The following is a 25,596-nucleotide window of genomic DNA, read 5'->3' as shown; positions in this document are numbered from 1 at the left end:
GGTTTAATGCTGAATTACTGAAGGGGGTTAAGCGAAACCAGGTGCCGGCGGCGAGGGCTCTGCAGTGGCTCCCAGCACCCGGCACTGCCCCGGCCCTCCGCGCAGCCCGCTCGGCCCCTCCGGAACCAAGCCGCCCGGCTCCCGCCGCAGAGCCTGCCTTGCTCTTCGCCTCTCCACCCGCGCATCTTGGACATGCCAGCACTCAAAAGGTAGGTCCGGAGGCTCCAGGGACTGTCTTTCTCCAGGCTCAGGAAACCTAACTCCAGACCTGATGGGTGGAAAATGGCTATGGCTGAGATTCTGCCCGTGTCAGAGCACTGGAAAAGAGTTTAGCTAGTGATGCAATGACACTGTTAATTACAAAAAGCTGCGCCCGCTCAAGGTTCCATCTCGAAGCCTTCGTTTGGGAGTGGGGATTTTTCTAACAGTGTCAGGAGCCAGCATCTCGAGAGAGGGCTGCAGACAACCTCTCTGTGTCATTCTTCTTTCTTTTTGGAAAGAGCAGCAACTTTTTGCGCACTTTACAAAATATCACACTACATATTTTTTAAATTTGGGAAGCCGCTGGCCACGGCACCAGCAATCGCTTTGCTGGGAAGGCTGCGAGAGAAGCAGAGGGAGTCTCAGAACACTCCTGGCTGCCTTTGCTCTATGTGTGCGATTCACAGAGGGCATGGGACCCAGAAGTTTGGAGCCAATGAACAGCGGACACTGCAGGCAGAGACGCATGTAAGCAAATGTTTTGCTGTTCTTTGCGGAAATTGCAATTCCAGTCAAGTAATCCTTGAGCCTTGAGGAACTTTAAAGATGACATCTGCTCTGCCTTTCTCCAGCGTCTCTTGAAAACGTAGCTGCCCTGCACAGAGCTACACACTTTTTCTGTGTGTGTTTGCATGTGGGAGGGGTGCATGCATGCTAATACAAACTGAGCCGTATTATGGTAAGCCATAGTAATATTGTCATCCTGCATCCCAGACCAGCAATGTCTGTCAGTGACAGACAGTTCAGAGAGTTGGAGGGTCTGTCTTCATTCACTTTCTTTTTTGGGAGGAGGGGCTCGCGGGGGAGGGGGATGGCGGACCTAGATTCAGAAGAAAAGCTTCGAGACACAGATTCCCCTCTCTGGTATTAATTATGCTTCATTTTTGAAGTATTTTTTAGGGCTTTCATGACAAGGTACAGCTATTCTTGATGCGAGAGCAGCAAAGCTGGGCACTATTTCCTTCTGGAAAGCCTCTCCATTAGCCTGGAGCTTATTTGGCCCCCAGGACCCAGCCATGGCTCTTTCAGGAGGCTGGACTTGGGGCTGGCTGGCCCTGGGCTGGCTCTAGCCAAAAGGAATGGGGAGTGGGGTAGGGAGAAGCTGGTAGGATTAGCATGCCTTTTCCAGTCGCTCTTGAACTCCACTGCATACAGTCAAGCTGTTCCGTCTCCAACATAAACGAGACAGGATTTTATAACCACCTGAAAGGAAACTTGATGTGAAGAAACAGGAAAACATTGAAATTCATAATATACAGACTGGAAAATAAATTTGTTATTGTTCTCTCTCATTCCTTCCAGATATAAAGTCTGGCTCTTGCAAATATCAAAAAGCCCTGGATTTGGCTCTGTACTTTATAAGGTCAGAGCTGTCTCCAGTGTTGGAGAACCTGGCTCACATAGGCGGTTAGATGAAACGGAAAACTTGTCTCCTCAGGATTGGATCAGGGACTACACGAAGGAAGTGGGCTTGCATCTTCCAGTATATCAGGCTCAATTTTATCTGGGTGCCTCTTTAGTTCTCTACATACCTACTGCTGTTTCTCCTGAGCCATGTGACAGGGATGTCAACGAGCTGGTAATCTCCCAAGCACTCATTCTGAGAAGGCAGGGGGGCTACAGAGCCATGGGGTAGCGTGGCAGTAACAAGCCTCAGACTCCAACCAGGTCAACCAGGTCCCCAAGTTCATAGCCATGCTGAGAAACATTCAAGATCATCTCCTCTAGGACGCCGCCTCTGACTTTCCTCCTCTTCCCTCAGCCTGACTCTCGGCACCCATTGGGGTTTTCTGGCGTTCTCATCAAAGCGAAACTTCAGCCAGCTCAGGTGGATGGCAACTGGGCCACAGTTCTGGAGTTCTTCGGCCCAGTGTCTGTGCTCAAGCAGTAGTTGTGGGATAAATGCTAGCAAACTGAACAACACTAGTAACCGACTAGACCCCTGCATCTGCATACCTTTTGTATTGAGCTGCATACATTCACTTGGCTATGTGATGACTCCATGACTTTTTATCCTGCAAAACAGCTCTTGTACCCTGCCCTGTGTCGTGGTGCACATCTGTAACCCCAGCATCTGGGAGGTAGAGGCAGGAGAATCAGGAGTTCAGAGCCAGCTTTGGCTGCATAGCCAGTTGGAGGCTAGCCTGGGCTACATATGAGACCCTGTCTTAGAAAGAAAAAAAAAAACAAAGAAAAAGAAAAAGCTGGCTATAGTGGCTTGTGGCTTGTAATCCCAACATTCAGGAAGCTGAGGAACAACTGTCACAAATTGACAGCCTGGGCCATATTGTGAGTTGTGGGTCAGCCTGGGCTACAGAGTAAGACCTTGTTTCAAAAACAAAACAGCACCCCAAGCCACAAAACAAACAGAGTAAAGAAGGGGAGAAAATGAAAGAAACAATGCACCTATTAAATACTCATGGCCCTGGGAGCTACCATTTTGCTTTCTATTTCAGAGTCTAACAACTCTGGGTCCATGATGCAAGTTGAATTCTACACTGTTTTGTGTGAGTCACTTATTCCACAGCATGATGTCCTCATGGTTCATCCCTCTTGTTGCACCTTTTCTTCATTTTATTTTAATCACATTTATTTATTTTATTTTATTTTATTTTATTTTATTTTATTTATTTATTGGGGGGCATGTGTTATGGTGCATGTGTGGAGGTCAAAGGATAACTTTTTTTTTTTTTTAAATTTTTATTTTGCAATACAATTCAGTTCTACATATCAGCCACAGATTCCCTTGTTCTCTCCCCTCCCGCCCCCCTCACCTTCCCCCCAGCCCGCCCCCCATTCCAATCTCCTCCAGGGCAAAGCCTTCCCCACAGACTGAGATCAACCTGGTGGACTCAGTCCAGGTAGGTCCAGTCCCCTCCTCCCATGCCGAGCTAAGGGACCCTGCATAGGCCCCAGGTTTCAAACAGCCAACTCATGCAATGAGCACAGGACCCAGTGCCACTGCCTGGATGCCTCCCAAACAGATCAGGCCAATCAACTGTCTCACCCACTCAGAGGGCCTGATCCAGTTGGTGACCCCTCAGCCATTGGTTCATATTTCATGTGTTTCCGTTTGTTTGGCTATTTGTCTCTGTGCTTTATCCGACCTTGGTCTCAACAATTCTCGCTCGTATAAACCCTCCTCATTCTCGCTAATTGGACTCCCAGAGATCCACCTGGGGCCTAGTCATGGATCTCTGCATCCAGATCCCTCAGTAGTTGGATGAGGTTTCTAGCACGACAATTAGGGTGTTTGGCCATCCCATCACCAGAGTAGGTCAGTTCGGACTGTCTCTCGACCATTGCCAGCAGTCTGTTGTGGGGGTATCTTTGTGGATTTCTGTGGGCCTCTCTAGCACTTTGTTTCTTCCTATTCTCATGTGGTCTTCATTTACCATGGTCTCCTATTCCTTGTTCTCCCTCTCTGTTGTTGATCCAGCTGGGATCTCCCACTCACCCAAGCTCTCTTTCCCTCGACCCTCGCCCTTCACTACCCCCACTCATGTCCAGGCTGTTCATGTAGATCTCATTCAAAGGATAACTTTTAAGACTTGGTTCTCTCCTTCCGCTATGTGGGTCCTGGTCATCAGGTCATCAGGTTTGACGACAAGTCCCCTTGCCTGCTGAGCCATCATTTGGCTTTTTGCACTGTTTAATTTTTTTTTTAGATAGGATCTCACTATATTGCTCAGGCTAGCCTTGAACTCCTAGGCTTCAGTGACCTTCCCACTTCGGCCTTCTGGAGCAGCTAGGACTACAGGCATATAGTAATGTACCCAGCTTTCCATATTGTGTCATGTCCCACTTAGTTTAAGTCTGAATAATATTTGCTCATGCATGTGTGGTGTGTGTGTGTCTGCACGTGCATTTTGTTTAGTCATTCCTGTGTGGACGTTTGCATTGTATCTACCTTTTGGTTATTGTACAAGATACTGCTGTTAACATGAGTGTACATGTGTCTGTCTGGTCCTGGACTCAATTTTCTGGAGAACACGCTCTGGGCCTGCTGGATCACCAGTTTTACATTCCCATCAGCAATGCACAAGACCTGTGATCTGTCCACATCCTCCTGGACTTGCTGTTTTCTGTTCTGTAAATTTTTTAAGATTAAAAACATTGTTTTATGTGTATGAGTGTTTGATTGCTCTGGGTGCAAGTGAGAGACCCTGCTTATGTATATATATATATAATTGGTATGTATGTAAGGCAAAGAGTGTTTGAGGAGGGTACCGGTTGCCAGCCTCTGGCCTTCATCTGAACACACACACACATGTGCATATGCACCTACACATATGCACCTACACATGTCAACACACACTCACACACACCCACAATATGAACACGATGCACAAATAGCCATCTTGATGGGTGTGAGTGGCATAGACTTTGAAGTTTTAAAGCATACTGGTGACTACAGTTTTACCAGACAAAAGCTTGGCCACAGTAAAAAACCAAATTACCCACAGGCAGAGATGTTTACTGGCTTGTGGGTGGCCATGTTGGCTGTGCCATGGTGTCATGGCATTTCCTGCTGTTTCCCACTGCCTTTCTTCTGGGTATTGCATGGGTTTCTCAGTCTTTTACTCCCTGGGGTGGCAGTTCTCATGAACTTCATACTAGGGTGGACTCTTGGTTCTTGGGCCGCTCAAATCTGGGTATTCACATGTGTGGACTGAGGACTCCAAGTTCTAGTTCATTTGAACACAAAGCACCTCACATTCTAGCTTTCATGGTTTGAGGACACGGTGGCTCTTGGTTCTGTGGTCATGATGTTTAACCCAGGCAGATTCCATGCAGAATGATGAAAGACCAAGACAACTGGTTGATGCCACAGCTGTGGGTCTCTGTTTTTTCTTCCTAAGTAGTGAATGCTTGTATTCAAGCACGTGACCTAACTCACTATCCTAACACATAAAGCAAGCATAAGAGGCTGGTTCTTGTGGTGTGATTAGGGGTCTGGAGGCCCCCTTGGGCTCTGCTGAGTGTGCCCTCTCCATTTGCAAGCACATGGTAAAGCCACCATCTAAATGCCTGGGCAGCAGGAGATCCAGGCTTCCTAGACATGAGCATCCCTTGGCACTCACTCTTGGTTTCTTGCCTCCCACAGGATACTCATGGTTGCCATCTTGGCACTCTGGCTTCTACACCCTGGGAATGCACAGGTAAGGTTTCAAGTTGTCCAGAAGCATGTCACCAAGCTAGGGTGAGGGAGTCCAGGCATGTGTTTTAGAATCCCAGGATTACAGGAATGAGAGGCACTCTGCAGGTCACTCACTACCCTCCATAATATACACAGATCATATCCCAGGCACTGGGAGGCTGAGGTTGACCCAGGGTGATGTAGGCTCCAAGTGGCAAAGCCAGAATTGGATCTCAGTATCCTCAGATCCAACACCAACAGTGTTTAAACCAGATCTTGCCACCTCATTTGTGCCCCTCAGGGAGACTCACTTGAACTTAAATGATAGTTCAATGTTGTGTTTTCTTAGGGTGCTCCTAGGATGCCTGCAAAGGGCCCCCAGGGGTGGGTCAGTGTGTGTCTCCACCCATACAACACCTAGTGAAAGAAATGGGGAGGAAGTGGAGTTTACCCAAATATCCCAATGTAAGTGTGCGGGATTGGGTAATTCAGCTGCCTGGAGTGAGGGGCATCCCTTCTCCTGGAAGGAGTATGAAAGGGACAATAAAGTTGGGTTCAAGGTGAGGGTCTGAGAGAAGTTGCAGCATCTCATTTGGAAAGCTACAGGGAAGGCTGGACCAGATATGTCAGTCCTAAGCAATGTGGGAGGGTTTATCTGGATCAGTGGTTCTCAACCTGTGGGTCGAAACCTTTTTTGGAGGGGATGTCAAAAGATCTCTTCACAGAGGTCACCCAAGACCATGGGAAAACACAGATATTTACATTAAGATTCATAACAGTATCAAAATTACAGTTATGAAGGAGCAACAAAAATAATTTTTATGGCCAGGCGGTGGTGGCGCACGCCTTTAATCCCAGCACTCGGAGGCAGAGCCAGGTGGATCTCTGTGAGTTCGAGGCCAGCCTGGGCTACCAAGTGAGTCCCAGGAAAGGTGCAAAGCTACACAGAGAAACCCTGTCTCGAAAAACCAAAAAAAAAAAAAATAATAATAATTTTTATGGTTGGGGGTCACCACAACATGAGGAACTATATTAAAGGGTCACAGCGTGAAGAAGGTTGAGAATCACTGATTTAGATGGCTCAGAGTAGTCCTTCTGTGTGCCTTCTTGGAGAAGAAATAAAGACAGCCCCATCTCTGAGGAAGGCTGAGGGACTGTAGGTGGGGAAGGGCAGGGCACCTGCCCAGCATGAGCAAGGTTTGATCCTAGCACTGAAAAATATGTTGGGGTAAGGCAAGGGGAAGAATTAAGACGTACATTCAAAGGCCATTAGATACATTCAGGCCACTGGAGATAGGAAGGGCGTCAGAATAACATAGACTTTTAGATCTCAGGGGGACCTTGGCAATTTCTAATCTAGCCCCAAGGGTTACAGATAAGAACAGCTAGGCCTGAAGAAGACACTGGTCATAAGATTGTGTTAATTAATCTAGGCATGTATACTAACATATTTCCTCTTTGTAACCACTTACAAGTAAATAACAGTACCCTATTTTTGTGAGAGAAACTGAGGCACAGGGAAGGGATGAAGAGAGTAAGGGCCCCAGTGAGAATTAGAATCCAGCTAAACCAGTGGCTTGAGCCCATTCTTCCCTGGCACTGAGTTGGAGAGCAGGGCTGGAACCTGGTCTCCTGGGTTCTGTGGTACAGACCCCAGGCTCTTCTGGGTCCTTTGCCCCAGGCTCTAAGATCTGGGACCTTCAGCTGTAGCACAGGCCAAGCTCAGCATCTCCACAAATCACCCTACAGCCCAGGGAAGCCCGACCTGGAGGCTGCAGGTGTGCCTAGAGACGGGAGTACCATAATCCTAGACCCTGACCTCATTCCTGTGTCAGCCTCCAGGCACCTGCAAGAGGCCTTCAAATTGTTCCCAGTTCAGCATTTTCAACGTTCGTAGTCAAGGCTGGAAAGATGGCTTAGCCCACAACCCAAACCACAAACGTTCACAGCACTTGAGAAGCAGAGGCAGGAAGACCACAGGTTCAAGGCCAGCTTGGGCTACACAATGAAACTTTTGTCTTGAAAGTAAAACAAAAGTAAACAAACAAACAAAAAGGATGTATGGTTATAGCTCAAGTTACATGTAAAATCACAACTCTCTGCGATTGCCAAAATGTGTCCTTTATGCCACTGTCTTGCTGAAATTGAAATAAAGGAATGCCCCATTCATCTTTGCTAAGAAAATGGGCCACATCTGCCATGTAGCTTTTGTTTTATGAATACAGCAGGATTCAGGGGGAGAATTTCATAGGGAACAGAGAGTTTATTTGGGGGGGATTCTATGAAGGAGAGGTGACCAGCACTGGGTAGTCTCCTTCTCTAAAAGTAGGGCTATTACATGGTGGCTTCATACAAGGCCATTACTGCTCCTCATCACTTGGTCATGACAAAATCTACAAGTGCTGAAAGTGGGGTTCACGAAGCACTGGTATAGGGGGTTTGAAAAAACAACACTAAGTGTGCAGTGATTGTAAGAAAACATTTCCAAAGAGAGATCTACTCCACATGTGGGTATTCCGTGTGCCTTTCCCCCTTACTCCACTTCCCAAATGCTCTATGATGCTTTTATAGTGATGAAGAATGCAAGTCAGTGACCTGGCCTGTGTCTTCTCTCCCTCTCTACAGCAACAGTGCACAAACGGCTTTGACCTGGACCGACAGACAGGACAGTGTTTAGGTATGTGATACTGACAGTCTCTGGTTAAGTGAGGCTATTTGGCAAGGGCCCAATTGCAATGATGTTCCTGCCACAGCTGTTGTTCAGTGTTGTCAAATCTTCATTTGCCTTCTTCATGGAAGAACTCAGTGGTGCAATGACTGAGCCAATGACATCCTTGTTGTTTATGTGCTTTGTGCTAGACACTGTCCAGGGTCAAAGAACTGATCTCTATCTTCAACAAGCATTCCTGTCAGATCTGTTCCCCAGTGCTGCCTCCATATGGTTCCATAAGTGGCTTAAAATGTGCACACTTCAGATCTCAGAGGCCTTTAGGTCCGAGGCCCAACATCTGTCTACCGTGTTAATATCAAAGTATTGGCAGGGCTATGTTTCTCTGCGGCTCAAGGAGTGAGAGCATCTTTTTGCTTGTGAGAGAGATTGGTGGGATCCAGCCTCCTGAAGTTGTAGGTTTCAGGTCCTCCATCCTTGCTGGTTGTCTGGTGAGACCCTTCCCAGACTCTAGAAACTGCGTTAATTCCTTGGTTGGTAGCCTGTTCCCCACCCCTCAGCAGTCAGGTGCCTTTCACACTTATGGATCCCTTCTTTGACTGACCAAGTCTCCTGCCTTTTCTACTTTTATCCACTCACACAATCACACTGGGTGTCCCATACGTAATCTGGGATGAATGCTCCCATCTCAAAGCCAGCTGATCAGTAACCTGAATTGAATCAGCCCTGTGATCTAATGGATTCCCAGGAAATACTTTGAAGAAGGGCATTCTCTCACATGCCATCTAGTGGGGAGAAACTTAGACACAGTGGATGTTGTGACAAGTCGGTGGAGTCATGTCATCACTGAGCAGAGGTAACAGCAATGGACCCTGAAAAAAGCAGAGACAGAGGGATGTCTTGTGCCCATACACAGCAAGGAGCGGTAAAGGTCCAGTTTGAATTGGGCATTGAAGGATGAATAGAACCCCTGAGAAACCTCAATCCCCAGTGGAAGGAACAGCACAGGCAAAGACCAGGCACAAAAAGGAGGTTCAGGCATGGCATGTTGTGGATGGAGCATGGAGCATGTGGAGAGGATAAGGCTTGGCCTGCCACATTGGGGGAATAATTAGCTTTTTAATTAGATTTGTTTTAGGTCAAATCATTTGTCTTTCCTGAGTCACATCAACTGAGAATAAGAGGGGAGATAGATGGCTTGTAAATCCAGGCTTATGCTTGGATTTACAGTATAAAGCACTTTGCTTCAAGGATGCCCCGCAGGACAAAGAGGGCAGTGGCCTTCTCTTCTAGTTCATCACTTTAACTAGAGAACAGACCATTGCATTCCGAACCACAGCATTCTCAATTCCCAAGCTGGGAGTTGGCATAAATTTCTCAGATGACATGGTGGGCGAGCTGCCCGGATCCAGGCATCTCCCTGGACTTCAGTCCCACACAGAGCAGGCTCCAAAGCTGGTGGCGGGGCCCAACACTCAAAGCCAGGTCTGCTGCCCGCTGGAGCCAGAGTTGGGGCCTCCCTTTACTCCACCCTAACAAGCCTGATTTTTCTAGACAGACCACCACTCTCTTTCCAGCGTGAGCTGACCTCCAGCAGGGCTAGACGAGGTCCTGTTTGCTGGCACTGTGTGAGCCGACTTGAAAGCAATGTTCTGCTTTCTCAGCAAGTACTAGGTCTGAGCCAAGCCTTGTCTTTTTGAGTGCAAAAGTCTCTTTCTCTCTTGCCCAGCTATTACTTTGAATAAAAATGGGAATGGTTCTTAGGCCTGCTCTCATGTTTTCAGAGTATAGGAAATGCATGGGAGAGTATCTGGCATACTTTTATATGCACACTCTTGTCTGTTTATTTTTACTGTCCCTTTCTTTATGTAAATTAAAGGTGTTTTTATTTACTATATTCCCATGTGTGAAAGAGCACATTTTCCTGTGTTTCAAATGTGTTCTTTAAAGAAATATATGAATCAATAATAGTCCAGGTTTCTGTGGGTGGGGGGAGGGCTTAAAGAGCTAATGTTTGATAACACGGGTCACTTTGAGTCAGTTCAGCTGATCAGATTGTAATGAGTCAGGTGAAGTATTGGAGGGTCACTCCCCTCAGTCTGCTCTGCTTCAGTATGCATATGCTCAGCATCGTGGAGGAGGCCACTGACACTTGTCCTTTCTGTGGCCTTTGCAGATATTGATGAATGCCGGACCATCCCTGAGGCTTGCCGTGGGGACATGATGTGTGTCAATCAGAATGGCGGGTATTTGTGCATCCCTCGAACCAATCCAGTGTATCGAGGGCCCTACTCGAATCCCTACTCTACATCCTACTCAGGGCCATACCCAGCAGCTGCCCCACCAGTACCAGCTTCCAACTACCCCACAATTTCGAGGCCTCTTGTCTGTCGCTTTGGGTACCAGATGGATGAAGGCAATCAGTGTGTAGGTGAGTAGCCCAGTGCCTGTCCTCCCACACCACATACTTTCTCAAGAGTGCTGTCAGAATCTAATGTGTCTTCCCAAATGGAGCTAGCTGTCATGAAATGTGCCCATCAGACAATGGTCTGCTCTCTATAGATGGCATAATGGTCTCTTCCAGATATATTTCTGGGTCCTCTTCTGACTCTGGAATTGAGTTTTGCCATTTACTTAACAGTCCTCTAGAAAGCCAATTTGCTCTCTTTCTATCAGTTGATGATCCACCCACCCATCCATCCATCCATCCATCCATCCATCCATCCATCCATCCATCCATCCATCCATCCCTTTCTTTGAGTACTGCTGCAGAGAAGCCCTGAGGGCCAACATAAGCTGATCTGGAAAAGAAAGTGGGTTTCTTAGATGAAAGCCAGTGTTCTTAGGGCTAAAGGCGCCTTGCTGATGGGGACTCTGGGGAAAAGTAGACACAGTATATCACGAACCCCAAAGAAACTGGCAGCACCCTGGAGAGCTTCAGGTTCCATTGGCCAGTGTTGCCTTGGAGGACAGTTGCCTGGGGTCCTGCCTGGTCCTTTGGCAGTAGTTAGACTAAATCCTTGTAATTGTCTCCAGCTTTGGGAGAGTTACAGTGAAGAGAGATTGACAGTGAAGGCTCAAACTTTTTTGACTGTGTACCTCCTCTGCCAAATCCTTTTGGGCTTGGATCCCCATTACAGGCATATTTATATGTGACACATGCATCCTGTTATATTCATGTGGTTTGGGGAATATGAAGTACACATAAGAAATAGGAAATTTAAAAGAATGCAATGAAAATAAATATGAATTGAAATTCTAATATTTCCTTTCCATGGCCTTAAAAGTATGGGAGACCATCAGTCTATTTAATAAGATTTTGTGAGTTTCAGGGCTCTGGAGTATTGGTCTGTAACCAACAGCTAGAGAGACTGTGCTGATTATAATGTATAAATACATTCATGTAAATGAGTGTGCATTTACATTTAAATATGTGCAAACATATGTAAATATATGTCCTTCAATGCTATGGGGAAAATTGGATATACCTGAGCTCACAATTTGCATTATTACTGCTCTCAAAGGACCTGGTGTGTATGTCAGGGCACATGTGTATGTGCTGATTGAGATTAACCTTAACTAGGAACATGCCTAGGGAAGAAAATGTGGAACCCAATCAAGCCACATGCTTCACAGCTTTGGGGGAGGAGACGGCGTCACGCTTCCTTATGACACACTGCAGAACAATAGGCCATTGTAACTGGAAAGGACTTTTTGGAAGGTCTTTAGCTACAACCTCTTACTTTTTGGAAAGGTGAATATGGACTCCAGCAAGTGAGGTCATTGCACAGTTAGGATGTGAGCCCAGCTGACGGCTCCCATCTAATAGAAAAGAAATGGCCCAAAGAATGGGTGTGTGTGTAAATACATATAAATACGGAGAGAGAGGGGGTGATGCTCTCTCAGGAGACACCTGGAGGGCAGATGAGCTGAGTGACTAACCACGTGTGCAGCGAGGAAGGGGCTGTGATAACAGTTTGAAGGCATTGGAAAGAGGTCTCATCTGGTCCTGCTGTGGACGGGTCTTGGGCCATCTCACTAACCCCTTCTGTAGAACAGCTGGGAACTCACTACCTTAGGGCTCCTTGGTTACCCTCCTTCCACATACCTCCTTCCAGGGACTCAAGGTTCTTGGCACTGAGGACAAGGCTGGGAAGCCTATTCATCTTGTGATCCCTCTGACGTCATACTGCTTGTGGTTCTGAACCTGTTACATAGACATGTGGAGCCTTTAATAATGACCCTTTTGTAAGCCCAGTACAATCTGGGAACCCCAGCAAGGACTGGCACCAGGCCCATCCATTTCCAAAAGGTTAAGCATTATGCATTCATACGTCCTGAGTTCTGACTTCCCTTCCCTCCACCCCACCGTTTCCTGACTTACCAAGGCTGAGGCCCCTATGGGCATTGTGAGAGGGGGTGGCAGGGGGCCAGAGCAGGGGGAGGGCTGGGATTGGCAGCTCTCTAACTGATGCTCCAGGGAACTGGGACAGGAGGCAAGGGGCTGGGAGCAAGGTAGCAGGGAAGAGATGGGCAGGTGTGTGCAGGGAAGAAGGCCTTGGAAGGAGAGAACAGGCATTCCTGGAGCAAAGGACTTCTTCTTCTTGAGGAAGCGATGAGAATTCAGTGAGAACCGGAGACATTTCTGAAGCTTGGTGTCGCATGGAGAGAGGAGTGCATCTCCTCCCCATCAAAACAAACCTAATGGCATTGCCAGCCGCAGCCCCGGTTGTGACACCAAGAAGCCCTGGTTCAGTGTTTGCGTCTCAGGGTCATGGGCCCTCAGCACGCTACAGGTAGAACTGGCATTTTTGTTGTGCTTATAAGGGAGTCAAAGCACAGAGAAATTAAGAGACCTGTCTGTGGTCACACTGTGTGTCAGGCTGAGTCCTAGTCTGAACTGCTCAGGCTCTAGATGAGGAACCCGGTACTTGGGCTGTAAAGGTTTTTGAAGGGCTTTTAGACAGCCAGTGTAGAAGTCAGTGTTGACAGCAAAGTTCTTACTCACTTGCTTTGTACATGAAATTTTTTTTTTCTGTAAAATTTTGAACTGGACCAGAGTTGAGAGAGCACAGTGGATGATTTTCTGCTTGTCACCCGAGGTTACTGGTCACCGACACAGGCTCTTCTTCAGCTTCCACTTAGTTCTGTGATTTGAAGCAAATGCCGGATGCCAAATCAGTTTAATATTGCAGAATTATCTTAAAAAGGCAAAGATTCTTTATAAGAAGGCCACAAAACAACCCAAAATCCCCCTTAAAACTTAAAATGCATTATCAAACCTATAAATGTCAGCAAGAATCCATTTTTACCATGAAATATCTGGATGATGTTTAGATTGTTTGTCTCATAAATGCCCTTTTTCCAGGACTGGGGGGATAGATTAGTGAGCAAAATGCTTGTCTCACAGGCATGAGAACCTGAGTTCGGATCCCCAGCACCTACACAGAAAAGACAGGCATGACTGTACATGCCTCTAACTCCAGCAACGGGGAAGTGGAGTTGGACAGATCCCTGAGGCTTGGTGGCCAGCCAGTCTAGCCTAATCAGCAAGTTTCAACTGTAATCAGAGACTCTCCAAACAAACAAACAAACAAACAAACAAACAAACAATGTGAGGGCCAACAAAATGGTTTAGTAGGTAAGGGTACTTGCTACTTGAATTGATTCCTGGGATCCACAATACCTCACCTACATGTCTGGTAAGGAGAGAACAGATGCCATCAAATTGTTTTCTGACCTCCACACAAGCATTGTAGCATAAACATGTGTGTGTACATGAACATGAAATAAAATATAATAAAAAGGAAGACTTAATTGATGTTGAACTTTACATGAACACACACACACACAAACACATACACACACACATACCTACACACACCTGCATACACGTGCATCTCCTCACCCCCTGCAAATGCCTTTTCCCCCGTTGCTTTCATGGAGTCTGATCTGGACAGCTTTCCTAACTGCCTCAGTTGCTAGCTCTGTCCCTTTTCCTTGCCGCTTCCTTGTGGATGTAAAGGTGTTCGTCTGGAGTGGCTGTGCACAGCCCTTTCCTTCTTCCCTGTCCATGCTCTGGAAGCTGGAAATAGGTCTGGAGACTTGGCCCAGTTCTGGTATGATGCTTGGGATAAACCTCTTCATAGGTGACACCTTTGGTCTTCTGCCCCTTCCATTTATTCTCTGATTTCCTTTCCTAAAGTGTGAGAGTCACTTTGAGCAAGATAATGGCTGTCTCTGTCCCCTGGAGCCCAACCTTGCAGCATGTCTGACTTACTTTCACAGAAACCATCTTCATTATATTCCACTTAGCCCGTGTCCTCTTTCTGTAGGCTGACAGAGCCCTGTGCCCTCAGTTCCCCCAGTATCTCTGAGCTTCCTTCTTGACCTCTCTGTTTTGGGTTCCACTTCAGTGATGACTAAACTCTATTTATTCTGGAACAGCGTGGCCTCAGGTTTGAGTGTCTGAGTCCTTGGTTAGAAGTCTAGATCACTTGGGGCACTTTTGTAGACAGGGGCATAGTGACCCAAGAATTACAGTCCCCAAGCCAAGAATGCGTTGCACTGAGAAAAATGACAGCTTGGCTTGAGGGTGACTAGCTCCACAAGGCTGCTGGGACTCATGGCTAGATGCAATGTGTCACCCAGATCTTCTACCCTTGGAAGATACGGTAACCCGAGTCTCTAGATGGGTGCTGAGGGCAGTCAGACATAGCTAACTAGCAAGGAAGAAAGGCTGGTGGAGCTGAGGTCACTGACCTGGACCCAGACATAGTGCAGATCAAGCAATACACAAAGAGTTCTGAGCCAGCTAGGAGCCATCTGGGAAAAGTAGGGCCTGGCTATGTTGAACTAAAAGCAAGGAGTGGGGCGGTTCAGTGAAGGGCTTCCTGGATTCAGACTGTCACTCTGGAGCCTTCTCCTCATGACATATTACCTCTGAGAACCAATCCCTTGGATTGCGGTTGCCACCAGTCTCTGAATGTTTATTCCTTATGGCCTTCAACATGTCATCTCTCTGGGTGACGTTCTACATAAGCCTGGCTTTGCTAACCAACTTGGCTCAGTAGCAAGCCAGGGACTCTACCAGTAACAGAGATTCATGATGTGTCTGCAGTTGAGAAAGCTGTTTCTCCAGAGCTCTGCTGCTCCAGGGACTTCAGGGATCCTCCTGGCCATTCCTAAGACTACAACCAAGGCCTTTTATTCCCCAGTTGTCTGGCATTTCATTGTTGTTAGTAATCAGGGTACCCACGTAGGCAGAGAGCAACAAATAACAGACACTTCTGAAAATGCATGGAGTTGGCCTAAGACACTCTTGAGTTATTTTCCTGACAGCTAGCCAGTATTTAGTTGACTAATTTAGTTCACAGAGTGTTTCATCCCTGCCAGGCTCTCTGGTTTAGGCACAAAGGGGAACAGCCAGGGGTCTGTGGTCAAGGAAGGGAGGTCAGATACCATGCAAGCAGCTGAAAGACAAGGAGCCTGGGAGTTGCTAATGTGGCACAAAAAGGCAGGGCCAGGAAGGCTCTGGGAGTGGAGGGGCTGAAGCTCTGACGTCAGCCAGGCCCTGGATTTCTTTCTGGTTTGGCCCCTTCCTACTGTTGAGGCCTGGGGTTCTATGTCTTTGTCTATAAACTGTAAAATAGGTATGGCCAGGCCTGCTTGCATGAAAACACCCTGCCTAGGGTCTTCTGCATGGAGTGTCACACACCAAATGTTAATTAGGAATGATTCATGGAGGAGGCTGCTGGGGTCCTGAAGGAGCAACAAGGGCAATGGTTCAGAGTCTGAAACGTACCGAAGGCCTAATTCTTTAGAAACCTTAAAAATGACCCAAAGCTGAGCTTGACCACACCCACTTTGCAAGCCTTCAAGGTTTCGAGGAGACTTTCCTCAGACTCTGCTTCAAGGTGCCAGAAATGCTTGGTTTGTTTAAGTTATGAGACAAAGCCACAGGAAGGCAGCCCAATGTGGCATTTGTTCCCAGCCCCAAGACAAGGCCAAGAGCACAGAGAAACCTCAGCCACAGGATGGCAGGTCTGTGGGCAGCACAAATGGAGGAGCGTCTGGAGGCCTTCCTTTACTTGTATTCTTTCCATTTTTTCTCTCCAGACCTCCTGCTTGGGCTGTCACTTGAAACCCAGGCCTCAGGCTCAGGAAATGTGAAGAGTGGAAGGTTCCCTAGCCGCTGAGCGGTTTAGGACCAACTAGGCTTGGGGAGGGAACGACATTCCCCGTAGAAGCAGGGCCTCTGCGGTTGGCTTTGGTCAGAAGCCCTTGAACTGCTCCAGCAAGCTTGTGCACTGGCAGCCCTCCCCCAGGGTTCTACATCTGCTTCGGTCTTTTCCTCACATAGAGTAGGGAGCTAGGTAACTCACTCACCCTCTCAAAATCTCCATTTTTCTAACTGTAAACAGGGACAACACTACCAATGTCCAAGGATTATTTTGGGAAGTATATAGGATAATGCACAAGAATGGCCTAATCCGGAGGCTGGCTCTGGGCAGGGGCTTCACAAGTTAGTTACTATCATGACTCCAAACCTCACCATTTCTGTTGCTATCGCCTATTCCTGTTATTGTGTCTCCATGATCCCTAGCTGTTTCTGCTCTCGTGAGTTCTTTCCCCTGGAATATAGCATGGATACTGCATGCTTTCGGAGGCTGAGGGCTGAATTATCGCTTCATCGGCAGCAGTTGGAGTTAGCTCTGTCTGTCATGGAGAGGAGCAATGTTGTTAATCTAGGACCACGTTTGAAGACACAAAGCCCTTGCCCACCCATCTGTTCACATAAGGAAAGACAGAAACATTTTTAAAATTGCAATAACTAAATTGCTTAACTTTATGAAAATGTATTACTTAACCCCCCCCCACACACACACACCAATTATATTAAAGCCTAAGTTGAGGCAGCATGCTGCATTGTTAAAGGGACAGCAAAGATAGCTGTGTAAGAGCTGGGCTTTGGTCTAGATTTACTACTTACTGGCTGAGGACATTAAGAAAGTCAGTTGGCCTCTGATCTAAGTGCTGTTAGCTGTAAAGAGGGTTAGTGTTATATTAAGCCTCTTAATCTGGGGTCAGTACATTTAAATCAAGGCCTCTAATTTTCTACCCCCTGGCTAATGTGATATTGAAAGCTAGCATTTCCGCCTAGTATGCTGGTAATTTGTCATGGGACTCTTAGTCGGACCCTTGACTGTGTAAAGCCAGGTGTTTACAGATCACAGCACAGCTGGAACGGCTACTTCGAGCTGCTTTTGAAATCTTATTCATGCTTGCCACTCCTCCAGAATTTACTGACAGACATTAGATCTGTTGCTTAACCTTGCTATTTAGTGCATTAATGAGGACGTGTGTATGCACACGGCTGGGGGGATAGCTTGGTCAGTAAAGTGTCTGATATGCTTGAGCATCAAGTTTGATCCCAGCACTCACGTGGAAAAGCTGGATGTGGCAACCTTTGGTTCTATCCCTAGCACGGGAGAGACAGACGGGGTCTCTGGAGTCTACCGAGCAGCCAGCCTCGATGAATTGGTGAGTGCCAGGCTCAGCATCTCCAAAGAAAGATGGAGAGTGAATGAGAAAGCAATTAGACATTGATCTTCGGCTTCTAGATGCCTGCTCACGTATATGCACACACAGACACACATACATGTACACACAGAGACACACACTACCTAAATCAATAGTAAAAAAGTATATATAGAGCTCTGTCACACATTTATCTTTTAAAATTTTTTGATATTGCCTTTTCAGTATAGAGGTTTCCTTTGTAATCCTATGGATTTTGTTTCATGTGGTTTAAAAGCATTGAGAAGGGGAATCCATCCATACGAGACAGGTCTGTGGTATGCATACACAGCTCCCTGAGTCATGTGACTTGTCAGGCCCCTTCTGGCTCCAGAACGTTCTATCATTCCAAATCTTCCCAACGGTGTGTGTGTGTGTGTGTGTGTGTGTGTGTGTGTGTGTGTGTGTGTGCATGGGTCCATGCACTCTAGATTTTTCTGGTAACACTTTCTCACCTGGATTGTTTAGATAATGCAACTCTGGTCTATTTATGTGTTGCGAACAGTGACACCTTCTGCTGGATGGTACTCATCCAGAATTCATCAGAGAATGTGTCCCTTCTCTCCGTAGCCATAGCTTTAGCAGTCAGTACTGACCTATTGGGGGAGGCACAGTGCACTGACTAGCCTCCATGAGCTGGGTAAACTCCACTGCTGGGACGTGACCAGCCTCTGGTGTCTTTGTGCAGTAGATCACTTCCTCTGTGCCCAGCATGGCACTTTTCTTAATGACTTACATGCTTTTCTTGGCTCTTATCTTAGGTTCTTTGGTTTGGTCATGTTTCTTTTAATTGTGTTTCATTCTCAAATTATCCAGCTGTGTGTGAAAAGAAAGGGATTTTGCAAGAGGAGAGATGAAGTATGGATGCTACAGCTGAACAGGCCCCCTTGGTTCTGCTGTAATGGTTCTGACCAAAGTGGCTATGCTACCAGGTCTCCAGAGAGAACCTGCTGGATGACTGTGGGTCAAGATCACCCACCAGGGCCAGAGGAAGCACTAAGTATACAGTTTTGAAATTAGTAGGAGGGGCATGGTAGAGATGACAGTCTCACTGTGTGGTCCTGGCTAGTCTCAAGCTTCAGGATTCAGGCAGTTTTCCTAGCTCAGCCTCGGAGGTGGCCAGGGCTACAGTGCCCCCCAGCACGTGAAAGTGGGATATGGTGACTGCACCTTCCTATTCATCGTCAAGGCTAGTCACAGACGTCTTTTCAAGCATTCTCTCCCTAAGAGTAGATTGATTCTACCATTGGTGAACTGTAGAACCGAATTATCCAAGCAGGTTCGGAATGTAACAGCAGTTTCTGGGCATGCCCTGTGTGGCTCTCCTCTGCTCTGGGTGATATCTTCAGGGCATCTCTGTCTCTTGCCTGCACTGTGTTGCAAGAAACCGCAACCTGGGAGCTGTTTGTGCCACAGAACAAATGAAATAAGAAGGGAAAACACCATATGACTGCAGGTCATTTGTTTCATGTGTGAGGCCAGAAACATTAGGAATCTTATCTCTATAGCCAACAACTGCTTCAGCCGAGAGCCCCCAGTTATCATTTCTGCTTCTAGGAAAAGAAAAGAGGGTCTTAATTTCTTGAAGGGCCTGGATCGAGTGGCTTGCTATGCCAGTAAACAATGGGAGACAGTGTGATGCCACAGAACAAGGCTGGATTTTAGATTCACCCAAACTAGGGTTTACATCCCGCCATTGCCCAATGGCCTAGCTCCTGATTTAAACACTTGCAGATAATATCTTACCTGCAAGATAGGATACTAGTACTTACCTGTAGGCTGCTTGGTTGTTTAGCAGAGATGATGCTATGTGTCTGTGAGTCTGGTCTGCACCACCAAATGATACGCCATCTCTGCTGCCTGCTTTGGAACCTGTGATTCTTTACACTGTAAGAGCAATACTTGCTTTGTGACTTAGCAGTGGATGGCCGGTCACACGTGCTTGCTCGCTTCTTAGCACAGGCTGGGAGGCTCGAGGAGAGAGTAGCAAAGGGAAAGAGAAGGGAGGTGGGTTTCCCTTCAGTTTATGATTACATGCAGATACAGTAGTGTATTGCTTGAAATGGGGGTGTGTTCTGAGAAGCACACTATTGGTGGTTTTGTCATTGTGTAAATGCCATAGCATCTACTTGCTCCAGTATCACCAGGCAATACAATCACATCGGATTTCATATACATGCAGCCTGCCATTGACGCACTAAGCAAGCATGCTGATTCTTCTCTTCCATCTGTCTACTCAGTGCCCACCGAAGTAGTAGCTCTTGCACATTCTCTGGGACCCTCGTGACTAAGCCACTGGTGCCAGAGCAACTTGAATGCCCTTGTTCCCTTCTCTCTTGGACTGCCAGTCTATTTGGACACATGGGTTCCACAGTGTTCTGGCATGGAAGGCTATTTGTGAGGATTGTGGGCTGGGTACCATTTCTAACCAACTTCCTTGGATCTCAAGCTGGAAGCAGGAAGGAAAGGGCTCCCTATAACAGGTATGTGCCTTGTTTACATCTTTCATATCGAGGGCATGATGTAGGGCTCAGGAAGTGGGTTGGATTCCTGGTGGGAGCATTCCTGGTAGGCAGGCACTACACCAGCACTTGCTATGTGTCCACAGCTTATGGTAGAGTGATCTTTCAATAAGTTATAATCGCAGGAATGAATGAATGAATGAATGAATGAATGAATGAATGGAAGGAAAGTGTTGGTGCTGACAACCCAGGGAAGTGAGGCTTCCCTCCTCCTCTCCCTTGATCTCTTAGCCTTCACATAAATCCCACCCTCTGTGATTTCTCACATTGCATTGAGTGCCAAGAGAGACCATGCTAACCACAACGGCCACTGTGTACACCCTACACTCAGCGTGGTGTTGGCATATGGCTGCACTGGGAGCAGTGGATAGAATTAGGAAGCTGAGAGGATGATGGGAACAGGCGCCAATGAAGAGCTGTGGGTTAGACGGACATGTGGAGTTCTACCTCTATGGGCCTTTTCTTAAGGACATTTTTGCAGGGGAGGTTCTAATGGGAGAGACTGGCTCCCACACATCCACCAGCACCTAGAGGCCCTCCTCATACAGTCCCCGAGAGTGTCTTTCAGTCGTATCTCACGTCAACACGCCCTGGGAACCTGCAGCTACTCTGAGGTTTCTGCTTTTCTTGGACACAGAGGAGTGTGTCTGGGGAAGGGTCTCGGGCCCACCTCCTCAGGGTCTGTCTAGGGAAGGACATTCCCAGGATTCTTTCCCTCTGTGGCACTCCAGACAGAAGACAAGAAATCAAGGGCTGACCTTCCATTCCCTCCAGCTTGTTGGAGTGGGGCCAGAGGGGAGATGGGGACAGCCTGAGCTGGTCCTGCCCCAGGCAGCCAGCATCTGGAGCAGGCTCTGGAGACGTCTGACGTGGTAGTGCTGGGGAGGCAATGATGCCTGGGGGATTTTCAGGGCTGTCTGACTCTCCTTCAAATTAGAACATTTGCAGAAATGCAGCCAGACTTGATTTATGAGCTCTGCATATTTCACAGGTCTTTACACATCCCCCAGGAATCACTGAGGTCAGACAGAACAGACTTCACATCCGGAATCAGTATGAAATTGGCATCTTCCATAGTTCTCATGGGAGGGGGGGGGATAATAATTTGAGAGAAGTTATATGAAACAATGCAAAGACGCAAAAAATTCCAGCCTCTGCTTCATTCCTGTTGGGGACAAAGAGCAGATATATGTTTTCCGTATCTGAGCCTAGTGAGGAGTGACCATGTCCTCTGGGGCCACCATTACCAGGATGAAGCATGATGGAACAGGGCTGCTAGGGTAACTGATGAGCTCAATGGGAACTCAGGAGTGACCATAGCATCCTATACTTGTCCTCTGGCTCACACTCCGTACAGTGATAAATAGACAACCCTGGCTATTTAAATCATCTTGAGGCCCAGCAGGAACTTTCTGTCTTGCTCACCATTGTATTTTTAGTGCCTGATGAGAATTTGCTGAATGAGTGGATGAGCCACACACGATGAGAGGAGTGAGTAGGATTCAAATGAGAAAAAGGAACTGATAGCATCATAGGTAGAGACGCCTGCATAGGCCCAACTTGTTATTGCTGATGAATTCATTCATTCCTTGAGTTCTTGGCAGGAGTCAGGCAAGTTGGTGGGAACTGTGAGATCTGACACATAGTAATCACAGCTCAACACAATGGGCCTATAACAGAGGTACAGGACCCTGGGATGGCCCTGGCTAGGGTAGTCACAGCTTTCCAGGGTTGGTGCTATACATCTACAGCTACTTCATTAGAGGGATAACTACAGACTCCCTCTCAGCATCGGACTCTATATCAGCCAGGTGCTAAAGGAGTGTCCTGTGTGAATTTCATGCTGAGATGGGATCCTTTGCCCTTCAGGGGACCAGTGGAGATTTTAGCAGAAAGGTAATAAGCTGCGAATAGTATGAGCAAAAGTAAGGAGCAGAGGAAGTTCATGGTACGTTCAGGACCACTAGTGGGAGCCAGCCTTGGCTGTGAGCTCACTGGTAACCTGCTTGTTTATGTTACCCAGCATGCCACACGGGCACAGGCTGAGAGCAGTTTGACTTAGAATAAGAGACAAGGCTTTGGATATTGGCTGGGACTAGACTGTCTGGTATTGAGAGCCATGCCCTGACTTAGGCTTTATACATGGAAAATTAAAAGTTACTTTTACATTGGTTTCAGATTTCTGTTTTGGAGGCTTAGCCAATAGGGGTCTGGATCGAGTCATAGCATGGCTGCAAGCTTGGAAGATGGTGTGCTCTGGTCTCCTCTCTTCTTGGTACTCTACTTTCTCTTACATGTGAGAGGAACTGGATAGTTGCTAAGGATTCCTCTAACTTCCCCAAAGCTAAGACTGGCTTTCGCTAGCATTCTCCAACATCCCACAAACTCCTGTGCTATGTGTTATGTGCTGTGATGGCAGGTGAACAGTGGCTTGGAGTCTTAGTCTTAGTGACTAATGACAGGCCATTTCATAACCTCATTGTTTCTATGTTCTCAGGCCCCTTATCTGAACTCTCCTTTAAGACAGAGCAGAGATGTGCCCTTTCAAGCCTCTCTAGGAAGGGGTGTCTGTGGGTGGCCATATACCCAGCCCTGAGGATGATGAACACATGCCATGATTCTACATGAACTCTGGCACTATCTGTATAGAGTGTGAAGAGGGTCTGCAGCATCCAAGTAGAATACAGCCCCTTAGAAAGCCAGGGCCCTCTGAGATTGACCAGTATTTAAGAGTACAAGAGATCCACATTGGTAGAGGTTTCTAGGAAATGCCCCATCTCAGACTTCCTGGACACCTTTCTTTGAATAGCTTAGTTTTTTTTTTTGTTTGTTTGTTTGTTTTAGGATAGGGGCTCACTTATCGAGGCTGGCTTTGCATTTGCTATGTAGTCAAGGATGACCTTCAACGTGTGCTTCTCCTGCCTCTACCTCTGAATGGTGGAATTACATTGTGAGTACCACCACAAGCAGTTATGTGTGCTAGGTGCTTATATATGCTAGGCAAACATTGTTATCATCTGAGCCACATCCCCAGCCCAGGCTATCTCAATCATATTCAGCTTCTAAAACAGACAGAGTCCCATCCAGGCCTCAGAACATCTAGTCAAGCGCAGATGTTCAAGTCTGCCATGTCCTTGTGCAGTGCTGTGTTTAAACCTTGAAGTCCCACTTTGCTCTCCAGCAGGGAGGAGGGGAGGAGCAGGTGCCTTCTCACCTTTCTGGACAAAGAACAGGAGTTTCAGGAGAGCCGGATGGGGACAGGAAGCTTGACTGTGGGTGAGGGCTTTCCTTTGACTCAAGCAGATTAGCACCAAGAGAAGTCTTGATTTGGGGTGTGTCAGCCCCGTGCTCTAAGAGAAAACTGGAGCAATCTAGCCCAGATGTCACCACAGCAAGCTTCTTGGAACTTTCTAGATGAGTTAGCATTTTATGACTTGCTTGCAGAGAGCACTTCTCATACTTCCTGAAGTGGCGTCTTGAGAGCTCTTAGTGGTGAGGCCCTCTAGTCTGATTTCTGAAGGACAAATGTAGCAGACTTTCTTGGTCCACCAGCCCCCAAATCATTACATAGAGACTTGTCATTAGTTATGTATGCTTGGCCTTAGTTTAGGCTTGTTTCTAGCTAGTTCTTATAACTTATATTAACCTGTTTCTCTTCATCTACATTTTGCCTCAGGGCTTTTTAACCTTTCTTTCATTCCATATGTCCTACTTCTCCTGCTTCCTCCGTGTCTGTCTGTCTGGCGGCTTCCTGGCTGGCCCTGGGCATCTCCCTCTTTTTCTCTCTTGAGCTTAGATTCTTCCTACTACTTATTCTCTCTGCCTGCCAGCCCCACCTATTTCTCTCCTGCCTAGCTATTGGCTGTTCAGCTTTTTATTAGACCAATCAGGTACCTTAGGCAGGCAAGGTAAAACAGTAACACATCTTTACATAGTTAAACAAATACAGCATAAACAAATGTAACACATCTTTACATAGTTAAAAAATTATTCTGCAACACAAATAAATGTAACACACTTTTACTTAGTTAAACAAATATTCTACTCCACAACAGAAAAAGTTGATACTTCCAAGACTACAATTTGGTTTTAACCATAAACATTTTATCTTCATTGACAAAAGGGAGTTGAAAGCTGAGGCCGTGGACAGGGAAATTGTTAAGGACAGGCTCAGCCAGACCAGCCCCCCTTCTTCCTCCCCTTTGAGTTCCTTCAAGGGACCATGGGAAACAGGATGTAATGAGTAGAGGGAGTCCAACTCCTGCAGAGACCACAGTGTGGCTGCACAAAGACTGAGTATCTGGTGAGAGCCAGTTCTGCTGTGGATAGTCTTCATGGAGAGATCAGGAACTAGCACTGCTGTGTAATGTTATGTGTCCCAAATTCACTTAAAAACCTTTGGGTTCTTTATTGTCAAGACAAATGCAGTGTTGTGGAAAGAGATGGGGTCCAGAAACCATGACTTATGGGCATGTCCTTGCTTAGCTATGGGCTGAGGATGCTCTGAGGTGAGTGTAGAGTCTCATTTACTGGGAAGGAGGGAGAACCAGTGAGCAACACAGACCCTCAGGTTGACGATACAGGGAGGTCTGAAATTGTCCCTTGTCAGCTTTCATATTCTAAGGAGTTTGGTCAGGATGTGGTAAGCCAAGGACAACCATCTCTTTAAGGTAGGTTCTTAAGATCAGTTCCTTCCCTGAGAGTCTAGATTCACAAAATTGTGAATTCTTTCCCAAACCACTATATGGACACAAGAAGCACAACCTTCTTTGTAAGCCATAGAGCTCCATTTCACCCCTATATAAGCTCAGCAAATAGTTGTAAATTTAGTAAATTTGACTATTAATATTCTATCCCTCCAAGGATACAAAAATGTGGTGTAGGAAACCCTGGTACCTCTGCAGATGAACAAGTCACCAACGAGTTAATAGGAAACAAAGTCATCAAGACCACAGGAGACAGTGTGGACTTGGCCTTGGCTCTCTTGAGCAGGGAAGGCTTGCCAGGGTCACATTCCAGGGCAGCCTTCTGACCGTGGAGCAGAGGATATGGGATTCCAAATCAAACTGCCTAGCCACACGCAAACTAATAGGGTCTCATCAACAATGTTGTTGAGAGCAGATGAAGAGGGGAGGGTGAGGTAGACCGTCCTCCCTGAAGCCTGGGAGCTCTCTCTCTCTCTCTCTCTCTCTCTCTCTCTCTCTCTCTCTCTCTCTCTGTGTGTGTGTATAGCTTGCAGAATGTTTGTTTGCAAGTGTGTCATAACAGAGTGCTGCAGACTTGGTGTCTTAATGAGCCAGGTGTACCACATCAAGATTCTGGAGGGAAAGAGCAAGGCAAGGTGGCTGTAGGGCTGGACTTCTGAGGGCCACAGAGTGCAGTTCTGCTGTGTGTCTCTCTTCCTGACTTGTAGCCAGCTATCTTCT

At 47.0% G+C, this 25,596-nt stretch overlaps 1 protein-coding gene across 1 annotated transcript in view; it reads left to right on the top strand.

The window, feature by feature from the left end:
- The first annotated feature begins 428 nt into the window (after positions 1-428).
- Positions 429-25,596, top strand: part of Fbln5 (fibulin 5) — a 75,481-nt gene continuing 50,313 nt past the window's right edge. The window contains exons 1-4 of the mRNA XM_059279015.1: positions 429-729; positions 5,369-5,423; positions 8,027-8,078; positions 10,246-10,500. Coding sequence (XP_059134998.1) covers positions 674-729; positions 5,369-5,423; positions 8,027-8,078; positions 10,246-10,500 — 418 coding nt within the window. The 5' untranslated portion in view covers positions 429-673. The remainder of the gene's footprint in view (positions 730-5,368; positions 5,424-8,026; positions 8,079-10,245; positions 10,501-25,596) is intronic.

The sequence above is a fragment of the Peromyscus eremicus genome, chromosome 14 (assembly GCF_949786415.1).
Source record: "Peromyscus eremicus chromosome 14, PerEre_H2_v1, whole genome shotgun sequence".
NCBI lineage: Eukaryota > Metazoa > Chordata > Mammalia > Rodentia > Cricetidae > Peromyscus > Peromyscus eremicus.
The sequence above is the reverse complement of the archived record's forward strand: the minus strand, read 5'-3'. Positions and strand labels throughout refer to the sequence as shown.